General features: G+C 37.5%; 1 protein-coding gene across 1 annotated transcript; it reads left to right on the top strand.

The window, feature by feature from the left end:
* The first annotated feature begins 4,733 nt into the window (after positions 1 to 4,733).
* On the top strand, positions 4,734 to 9,966 carry LOC132606413 (sulfate transporter 1.3-like). The gene is made up of 14 exons (XM_060319903.1): positions 4,734 to 4,814; positions 5,474 to 5,838; positions 5,986 to 6,034; positions 6,534 to 6,741; positions 7,349 to 7,523; positions 7,619 to 7,684; positions 7,795 to 7,908; positions 8,007 to 8,123; positions 8,213 to 8,339; positions 8,447 to 8,733; positions 8,829 to 9,019; positions 9,101 to 9,186; positions 9,282 to 9,358; positions 9,451 to 9,966. Exons 2-14 carry the CDS (start codon positions 5,503 to 5,505, stop codon positions 9,586 to 9,588), a joined length of 1,971 nt encoding a protein of 656 aa, XP_060175886.1. The 5' UTR covers positions 4,734 to 4,814; positions 5,474 to 5,502; the 3' UTR covers positions 9,589 to 9,966.
* The last annotated feature ends 884 nt before the right edge of the window (positions 9,967 to 10,850 follow it).

The raw sequence follows: 10,850 nt of genomic DNA, 5'->3' as shown, positions 1-10,850 counted from the left end.
CAGGGAAACTCACTACGTGATGAGTGGGTAGTGGTTTGTCATTTTTGTCTCGGTTAAACATATTATAGTGGGATTATTCCATCCAATAATAGCTCTAAAATTTCTTTGAAAATCCGGGCTATTACAGCCGCGACAGTTCCACAGTAAGACTTTCATTTGGGATTCATAGTGTATGGTAGAACTCCCTCCTGGGACTAGTGATATCGCTAGGTGAGATAGCAATAGATGTGATGTCCTTTTTGTCATTGGAATGTCGGATTCCATCAGTGTAGGTAATATTAGCACAACATATTTGTGTATCAAGGTCTGGCGGTACAACCTGATATTGAGTGCCACTCTCAGTACCTCTTTCGGCACTATTACGAGGAAGCGTCTTTCCTCGTTTTCATGGAGCGTCAGAGATAAAGATTCCCCCAATGTTATGTTTTGTACTATCTGTTCTAAGATGTTTTCTCCCAGCCATTGTCCAGTTGTCTGATAGGTCTGTTGTAATTCCTTCATAAAGCTGGATGGCAAAAGTTGTGCTTGAATCTGTTGTCCCTCCTCCTCCTCAATCTCTTAATCCTCCATCTCTTGGTTTTCCACTTCCACTGGCTGTGGATGTAGTTGTTCTGGTGCCAGCTCTGGTACTACCTGGTCGTCTCCATCCAGAGATTCTGGCAGCTGTGGGATTTGCTCCGTTGATGAGGGCGACGAGTTCAGATATTGGTCTGAGCTTTGAGGGTTCGGAGCATTTTCCCCCATGTTCTGTTGTTGTGCCTGGTTGTTGGGTCTATTGAACACGCTCAATTGGTGAATGAGCTCCAAAGCTCCAATATCTTGGACCTGTAGGATCTGAAGAGCCGTTTGGGTTTGCATGTGGGAGTAAATCCCTTGGTTGACCATATGGTCAGTAGGTGTGTGTTGTCCAATAGCAGGAGTGCATGTTGTTGCAACAATTCCAAGTTCCAGACTGGTAGTGGGACTCGGCTCGTTGACGGTGTTGTCAGTGAGTAGGGATGCCCTGTCTGATAGTCTGCATAAGTTTGAGGGAATTGGTAGGGGGAGTAATACCCCTCTTGTTGAGTTATGAGCACTTGCACCGGAAGAAATGATGCTTGGACATAGTAAGTTGTCGTGGGTGAGTGTATTTGGATGTCTGTGGTGCTTGGAAGGTGGTCGGTTGGGAATTCCGCTTAGTGGTAGTGATTGTGGTGGTTGTAGTGGTTGTGGTTGTCGTGGTTATGGTGATTGTGGCGGTTGTGGTGGTGGCGGTTTCTTCGGTGGAACTGGTGATGGTTCGAGTAATGGCGAGGCAATTTCTAAATTTTGTTCTTTTTTGGTGAGAGATAGTATGTTGGAGGTGAGGTTTATATTGGGAAGAGGTAGTACATTTGTAGTGGAGGGGATGGTGTTTGGCGTAGGAGGTGAGGTGGTAAGATGCAGCAGTGGTGAAGGGATTTGAGTGTCATAATTGCACTGTATGTTCCCTGGGGTTTGAGAAGAGTATGTGTCAGTGGAAAGACTGCGTTAATTAAATGCGGGGTGATGATTATTCCTAGTAAGGTCTATGGGTTTGTGTAGTTCAGGTGATTGGGATGGGTTCAAAATCCGGTCAAGCTATTCTTTTTGGTGAAAAGGTGTGTGTATTTGATGTGTGTTATTAAATGGAGGGGTCTTATGTGTCATATCTGTACTTTTGTAATTCCTGTTATGGAAATGAAGTAACTTTTTTTTGGTTATGTAGGGTTTTCCTTTTTTTGTGTCAGGTTTAGTACGTTTGTGAATTTTAAAGGAGGTACTATGTTTTGTTGTGACTGAGTGTTGTACTGTAGTGGGAAAAGCATGGTGTTTGGGTACATGTGTGTCTTGTTTTTTTTTTTTTTTTGGTTTTTGTGTATTAGTGGTTTCCCTATTTTGTTTTTCTAATTTGGGTAGGGTAGGTTGATGGATGACGTCTGTGTCACTGAGTAGGCTAAAAGTGTTGGATGTTGTCAAGTTGTTGTCCACTTGCTGTATCTTGGCCCCTAAGTTTGGGGTAGGGGTTGTTGGGTGGGGTTCATGGTGTTGACTCTTCAGGATTGTGGTGGGGCAAATGGCTTGTGGGTTTGATGTTTTCCATTTTCCCTTTTTTTAGTGTCAATTTCTTTAGTTTTTCCGATGGAATTTTCTTTTTCTTTTTCTTTTTATTTTCGTTTTCTTTTTGGCTAACACAACAATTTTGTTTGTCATTTCTGTGGTTTTCATGGCTTTGATATTGGTGGTTATGGCTTCGTGTTTTGGGGAAGTTGACTGTCTGCCACCCACCGCTAGTTGTGGCTGCCAAGATGGGTTCATTCTCCTTTGGTTTTTGCAAAGAACAATGTTGGGTATTATGGCCTAAATGACCACAAGTAGTGCATATTACGTTGGTTTCTTCATAGTGTATTTGTTGTAAGTGGGTTCCAATTAAAACATCTTTGGGTAGTGGTTTGTCTAGGGGGGCCAGAATACAAATTATCGTCCTCAGGTAGTTAGGGTCGTGCAGCTGTCAATACGGAGGACTGATCCTATAGTACCCCCAATTTTGGTAAGAATGTCTCGGTCATAGTACTCAATAGGTAGTTCTTGGAGTCTAATCCAGATGGTTGTGTAGTTGGTTTGGTGTTGGTAAGGATTGAATTTGGGTGTCCATGCTTGGATGGATAGCAGTTGTTGGCCGATGAACCAGGGTCCATGGTTTAAGGCTCTTGTGAAAGCTTCAATAGATGGTAAATTAATTAGGTAGAAATCATTACCTAGATCTAAATAGGCCAGACACGTTGGATTTTTGTTTTGAGGACATTGTAGCCCATTTTTTTCCCCAAGAGTTTAATAGTAATAGTGGTGTTCCATCATTCATAGAGTCTGGATTTGTCTTCCTTAGTAATGAGGATGAAGTTGGGGTGATTAGTAGGTTTTCTAGTTCATCTTCAATGGATAAGTTTTTAATGGCTTGGCACTTGTAGGGGTGGGCATAAATACCGAAAACCATTCGGTTCGGTTCTGTTTTCGGTGTTTCGGTTCGGTTCTGATATTTTTAAATAGCAAATTCGGTGTTCGGTTTTGAATTTTCGAATTTTCGGTTTAACCAAAAATTTAATATAATATTTTTTTATATAAATATATAATACATATCAATATCATTATATCAGTCATCACTCATCAGATTACTCCAGTCCACTCCTAGCAGCTGCTGTAGTTGCTGGCTGTTGGCTGCTGCAGCTGCTGGCTGCTACTGGCTAGTGCTGGTACTAAAGACATTCTTGATTCCCTTTTCTTTTTATTTGGTGTCATCCATTTTCCACTGTTTTTTCAAGCTTGTTTTCTAATCATTGATAGTGTTATGATATGTTGATCATGAATCATTTGGTAACGGGTGACTATTGCTTAACCAATGCCATAAAATCGAATTAGAAAACCGAAACCAAACCGAACCGAACTTCAAAACGCCGTACCGAACCGAACTAATTCGGTGCAGTGTTCGGTTTCCACTTTAAAAAAACCGAAACCAAAATACTGAACCGAACTTTGAAAATATTGAACCGAACAACCGAACGCCCACCCCTACTTGGCAGTATACATCCATGGAATCTATATTAGAATTTCAAGTAAGAGTATCACGAAAACTTACTATGTCCTCTGTAGTAGTTCGCTTGTGTTCTTGGTTACTTGTTTGAGATGATTTTGTCGTGTTGCTTCATGCCAATGCATCAGTCTCTTCAGTCAATGTGTTTGATCTCTGCATATCTTCCATGTCAATGTGTGTTGTCATATCATGTAGTGGATTTGATTGGTTGTTGGATGGATAGTTGCTTTATCTCTCTACATTGCAGAGAGTTTTCATTTGACCTATACCTATAAATTTTCGATCTTTGTGAATGTCTCATGTTCTCGATCAAGATGCAACTTCAATCACATCTGGTGGTGCATTTCATAATTTGGAAGCACTTCCAATGGCACAGGGCGTGGCAAACAAGGGCGGAGGGAGGAAGGGCCAATCAGCGAAAAATTACGCTGTTTATACATGGTTAAAATTATTTTTTGAATATATAGTAGACATTGAACCCCCTTTGACTACCCTTCCCCTACCCGCAGGAGAAATATTTATTTATGGCAAAGAACTTGTTTGGGTTAGCTGGTTAAAAATAGCTGATAAGTGTCAACTGTCAACTACTGAAAAGCACTTTCAGGTGCTAAAACTGATTCTTTTGTTTACAAATAAATCTTTTAGCTTCTTCATGTGTTTACTTTTTCATATTTTGAACCCCTTAGTGAAAATCCTGCCTTCGTGGTGGCAAACACAAGTTCTATAGCTATCATAGCTTTATCCAATCCATTGTAAAATAAATAAACCATGTTCTCATATGCCAGAGAAGACTTTGAACCCATAATAGAAAAAATAAATCAAACTAAATAAATACTACTATTATATACCATTGAAGCTGAAGATACAACTGATTATTTACTGAATTATTTAAGTCAACACCCTATGGATGTCATTGATATCTCATAATGATCCCAAGCTCAAGTTTATATAATTAGATATCCACACACATTAATCATTGTGTATTAAACAAATGCAAAATTGCATTTGTTTACATGCTTAAAACCTTATGGCCAGCCCTTCTTTAGGACCTCTGTATTTGGATTAAATTCAATCTAAGTTCACTATGTCCCTTTTGGTAAGGTCTTGTGGAATCAATAAACTAGTTGACTTTTGGAAACTCAATAAACCTATATAAGTAACACTCTCCCTTTCCCTTTTCTTAAGTATCTCTCCTCCTAAACTCATCCCCATTATCTTTCTTTCCTAGGTACACTTTGGCCTTCTTGTTCTTCTTCCTATGCAAATGCCTATTTTTAAAAAAACTTTTTTACATTGTTAGCAAGCAGTGGGGGATCCAACTTATGAGTTTTGGGGCATAGCCAATTAATCAAGAATTTAAACCAATTGATTGATTCAATCTTTATGTTTTCACCACTGAACCCATTGCACTTTTGCAATGATGTCCATAGCTTACTCTTTTTTGTTTAAATTTTAGTTGATTTTTGCATATTTATCCATGCTGTCAAACATATTGGGTCCGGTTAAACTCGTTGTAATTAATATAAAAGGTAAAATAGGAAAAACTTACTCAATTTTATCTTGGTTTTTAACACTGGTGAGTATTTTGAGATGGAGGGAGTATTTTAGAACTTTTTTTCTTAACTCAAATACACAGTGTCTTAAATTCTAAATCCGCCCGTTAATTACGTGACAGAAATATATAGTGATGGCCCATGAAAACAAACCAAAATAAATACTGTAATAGATTGTTTTTAATTACTAGTCCTTTTTTGTATGGAAATTTAATATTATTTTTAATTGCTTGTCCTTTCTTATATGGAAATTTATTGTTTTTAATATTTTTGTCCTTTTTTGTATGGAAACTTACGTTATCGTAATCTTCGTCTTCATATTGTACATTTGAAGGTGATTAATACTGTAAATAGGGAAGAATAATGAGTCGTCGTGTTACTGACAATCCTGAAGAAATGGATACGGACATATCAAGAGTGGCTTCTTCACGGAGGCACTCAGAGAACTTGCCATATGTTCACAAAGTTGGTGTTCCGCCAAAACCAAATTTACTTAAGGAGATTACGGAAACTGTGAAGGAAACATTTTTTCATGATGATCCATTACGACATTTTAAGGACCAATCTAAGACAAAGAAATTGGTACTTGGGATTCAAGCTGTTTTTCCAATTCTTGATTGGGGAAGGTCTTATAATTTGTCCAAGTTTAAAGGTGATCTTATTGCTGGCCTTACTATAGCCAGTCTTTGTATCCCTCAGGTAATAACAATACCACAAGAAATTAACTAGCTAGTCTTTGGAGCTTCTTCTTTCTTTTTCTTTTTTTTTCCAATTTTTTCTTTTTTTCCTTTTTTTTTTTTTTTTTTGGCCGATGTTAACGAGTGTTTTATCAACTGGGCCTTGCAGGATATTGGTTATGCAAGACTTGCAAATTTGGATCCTCAATATGGGCTATGTAAGTTCGTTCTTTCCCCATCCCCACCTCAATCTTCTTCTCATTTTTTTTAAATAATACTGGTGTCTTGTCTGGATTAGTTTGCACACACGTACTTCTACTATTCCAAAGTAACTTTCTACACCAACGCTTAGGCTGATTGTAAGAAATCATCTAAAATTTTGGCTTTGAACCGACCCTAGTCTCTCATGGTTTTCACCAGAAGCCGATCATGGGTTCCCTTTAGGATTCTTAGCACGGAACTCATTATTTTATTAAATGATGGGTTGAAATTATTTATTTAAAATTTCATTGGATTTTCAAATATATGTGTATGTCAGTATGTGTCATGTTGAAAATATTGTATTTAGTTGAACCCTAGGATAAATGCGGCATCGGTATATAATTTTCACTTCATTGACCGCTAGGCGGCACCTTTAACTGCTTTATCCCTCACCCTTCTCTTCTCCCCTTCTTTATTAGAAGAGAAAGAATGACTTGTCTTTTTTCTTTATTACAGATAGTAGTTTTGTGCCACCTTTGGTTTATGCCTTCATGGGAAGTTCAAGAGATATTGCTATAGGGCCAGTGGCTGTGGTGTCTCTGTTGCTTGGAAGTATGCTTCAGCAAGAAGTTGATCCTGTTAAACAAAAACTGGAGTATCAGCGTCTTGCTTTCACTGCTACATTTTTTGCAGGCATTACTCAGTTCATTCTTGGATTTTTCAGGTTATCTCCTCTTCCTTCAACATGCAATAATTACTACTTTCATCCAAAAGAAAAACTGAAGGGGCTCTGATTAGAGTGCCACCTTCTGAATTTTGGTGTAAATTTGGACTTTGAATCTATACTCTGGTTCAAGTAGAATTTCATAGTAAGTAAAGCTACATGAATAGTACTAGAAACCATAAGTTTATAGTTAAAATAATTTAGAAAATGCTAGGAAAAATCATTATTTTATAGTATAATATTGGAGGACTAATATGAGCTTAAATCGAACGACTGGACATTAAGAATTCATGTAGCCGCATCCAACTTACTTGAGAGATTGAAGCTCAGTTATTGCTGTTAAAAGTTCACAGTTGAAGAGAAAATTGTTTGACTTCTCAAATAGATGTTCCATACAAATGGATATACAAAATGGTACTATTATATATAGGCCAGAGCTACATGCTTTAACATGCATGTTTGGAATCTCAATTCATTTCTATGACCATACAAATATAGTGGATAGAATAGTATTAAATGTATGCTACATGCTTTAACATACATGTTGCTAATCTCAATTCTTTCCTATAATCTTTTTTAATGATTTTTTGTTCTTTTTCCTCTGTAGGCTGGGTTTCTTGATTGACTTTCTATCTCATGCTGCCATTGTTGGCTTCATGGCTGGAGCAGCCATTACTATCAGCCTTCAACAACTGAAGGGTCTACTTGGCATAAAGAAATTCACAAAGGAAACCGACATTGTTTCTGTTATGAAATCAGTTTTTGCTGCAGCACATCATGGGGTGAGAGAAATTCAAGAATCTCAATTTACTCCTTTTCTTTTTCCCATCAACTGTCAATAGGCTAACTGACTATCCTGCTATTTAATTTGGACCAGTGGAACTGGCAGACTATTGTGATAGGAGTATCTTTCTTGGCTTTCCTTCTAGCTGCCAAGTTCATTGTAAGAATCAATACATATTCCTTGCCCTTTAAGTACAACTTCTATTACCGTCATGGTTGATCTGATTGCCAATTATTTCTCCTTTTGTTTTGCCTTTTATTGTTCAACAGGGAAAGAAGAACAAGAAATACTTTTGGGTGCCTGCAATTGCTCCGTTGATTTCTGTTGTCCTCTCAACGCTCTTTGTGTTTCTCTTCCATGCTGAAAAACATGGTGTCCAAATTGTGAGTTTTTGATATAAAATATTATCATAATTCTTATGTTATCTTTATATGATTTTTCTCTTCATGTGCCTTAAATTCGATCTTATTGTAACATCAAGGTAAAACACATCGATCGAGGGATCAATCCCCCATCAGTAAAGGAGATCTATTTCAGTGGTGAATATTTAGCCAAGGGATTCAGAATTGGTGCAATTGCTGGTTTGATAGCACTAACGGTAAGTTATGCTTCCAAACTCATTTCTCGGACAAGCATTCTTTTCACGAAAAGCTTACTTTTTATATTACAAACTTGTTGGAACTATAGGAGGCTGCAGCAATTGGAAGAACATTTGCAGCATTGAAGGATTACCAAATTGATGGGAACAAAGAAATGGTAGCTTTAGGAACAATGAATATAGTTGGCTCAATGACATCCTGCTATGTGGCTACTGGTAGGTGAAAACACAAGAAGTCTGTACTTATTCCTCTGTGCCCTACCATAATTAATATTTGACTTTCTCAATAAATTGATTGCAAATGAACTTGAAACTGTTTGCAGGATCCTTTTCTCGTTCAGCAGTCAACTATATGGCTGGATGCCAAACGGCAGTCTCAAATATTGTCATGTCTTGTGTTGTGTTGCTAACTCTAGAACTGATTACACCATTGTTCAAATACACACCGAATGCTATACTGGCTTCCATCATCATATCTGCCGTTATCGGGTTGATAGATGTCGATGCAATGACTCTTCTGTATAAGATTGATAAGTTTGATTTCGTTGCTTGCATGGGAGCCTTCTTAGGGGTGGTTTTCGATTCTGTTGAGATAGGCCTCTTGATCGCGGTAAACAAGCTAGAAAATTCTTCTTTAGCTTAGTTTCTTGGATTGGTTACATCATAGTAAAACAAATTTTGAACATCAATATTATGATTTATCAGGTTGCTATATCATTTGCCAAAATCCTTCTCCAAGTTACAAGGCCTCGGATTGCTGTTCTTGGCAAGGTCCCGAGGACTACTGTATACAGAAACATACAACAATATCCGGAAGCAACAAAAGTCCCTGGCATTCTTATTGTGAGAGTTGATTCTGCTATCTATTTTTCCAACTCCAATTACATGAGGGACAGGTACTAATTACCTCATTAGCTTAACGATATTGTTTGCTTGTTACCCAAAGTTGGATTCGCATCAAAATCAATGTTTTGCAGGATACTAAGATGGCTAACTGATGAAGAAGAACAAATAAAAGAAACTAATCAACAGAAGATCCAGTATTTAATAGTTGAAATGTCACGTAAGGAATTCTCCAAATACTAAATTCTTCGACTCCCTTTTCCTCGAGGTTTCAATTGAGTAGCTGAGAGTAACTTGTTTCATGCTTTCTTGCAGCTGTTACTGATATAGATACCAGTGGAATTCATGCCTTAGAAGATTTGGTCAAGTCCCTCCAGAAAAGAAATGTTGAAGTAAGCAAGCAGTATATCAATTTTATATTTGTACCAATCTTTTCTCTGTATAAAAGACAGGTATTTATATTCACACTTTAATGTGTTTACAGCTTGTTCTGGCAAATCCGGGGCAAATGGTGCTCGACAAACTTCATGCATCTGGTTTTCCAGACATGATTGGAGAAGACAAGATTTTCCTAACCGTGGCAGATGCTGTCATGACATGTGCTCCAAAATTGGAGCCTTGAATGTTGAGAAAATACACTACATTAACCAGTCTTTTGTTTTGAGTGAAAAGCAGACAAGAGAAAAATGCTGGTATCAATTGTTTAACTGGAAAAAGTTCAAGCTGTCTGTATGATGTTTGAAGGGAAATTTGTAAATCTGCTTTTGGTTAGGCATTGTAAAGCCTTTTTTTTCTTTTGGTTCTTTTTTCCTTTTGTCACATAACTATCTTTCTTTCTTTTAACTCCGTGTATCTTTTTGTGGTGCTTCTTTCACATTCAATATTCTAGAAAGAGTGCTGCTTGACTAATTTACCTTGTACCCTTGGTCTGTTGAATTAGGTATGTGATATGTGTTAAAAGCTTGAGAAATGCACAATATGTTTTGTTGTTGAGCTCCAATGATCTATCATGCATGAAATTATACACAATGACCTTGAAAATGGATGGTTTTGAACTAGGTCAAAAGTTAAACTTTTACCTTTAGGGCAAACGGGTTCAAAAGTTCAATTTCACCACCTCCAAAGCCATTCTTGTAAATCACCCTCTCTCATGTAACCTAACGAAAACTAAACTTCATAGCTTTGTTATTTCAAATATTAAGCTCTCTTTTTGTCATCTCGTACCATGCAATATACTTTTTCCTTCCCGTGAATCACGAGAGCACTTAGCACCCAGAGGACCAAAGTTCATCTTCCTTTCAGAGTAAAGCAACTCATTAAAGTGTGCTAGCCCGTAAAAAATCAGGAGATTTTCACAAATAAGATATTTTCATGCCATTATTTAAGTTTTAACCTCTCTAGGCTCAGAATTTGGCCGCAATATCCTAGTGGATTGCCATAAGTTCGGATGGATGCCACTCATGGCTATCACCAAGAGTTTAGTACAAATTGTCATGGTGGATTACTAGGAGTTTTTAATGGATGGACTTGTCACAAGCCACAGCGATCCCATGAGTTTAATACAAAGCCCTATTAGATCACTTGAATTTTTTTTGGGATAATTACTTGGTGATAATCACTTGAATTAGTTTATTACCCATCTATCTCTATTTTCCCACTCGGCCACATTATGGGGAGAAAACAACGATTGCCCGTACGATGCTTGTTTAAGCGTGTGATGAATTCATTAACTTTGTGTAGGGATATTGCAGTGTCATGTTCATTCACTGTCATATTTCATCTTCGTATTCCGATGATTCATATTTGGCGCTGTAGTATATGTAATATTTATATATAACTATACAGAACAAATATATTACGTATACACTGTAATTTGAGTTGGCT

Source organism: Lycium barbarum, chromosome 8, assembly GCF_019175385.1.
Source record: "Lycium barbarum isolate Lr01 chromosome 8, ASM1917538v2, whole genome shotgun sequence".
Lineage (NCBI taxonomy): Eukaryota > Viridiplantae > Streptophyta > Magnoliopsida > Solanales > Solanaceae > Lycium > Lycium barbarum.
Note: the sequence above shows the minus strand (reverse complement) of the source record. Positions and strands in the feature narration are given on the sequence as shown.

Excerpts from the sequence above, each read along its gene's own strand:
- LOC132606413 (XM_060319903.1), top strand. The coding sequence starts at position 5,503 with ATGAGTCGTCGTGTTACTGACAATCCTGAAGAAATGGATACGGACATA. Across the intron at positions 8,340-8,446 it reads ATCCTGCTATGTGGCTACTG|GATCCTTTTCTCGTTCAGCA; the intron begins GTAGGTGAAAAC and ends AACTGTTTGCAG. Across the intron at positions 8,734-8,828 it reads AGATAGGCCTCTTGATCGCG|GTTGCTATATCATTTGCCAA; the intron begins GTAAACAAGCTA and ends ATGATTTATCAG.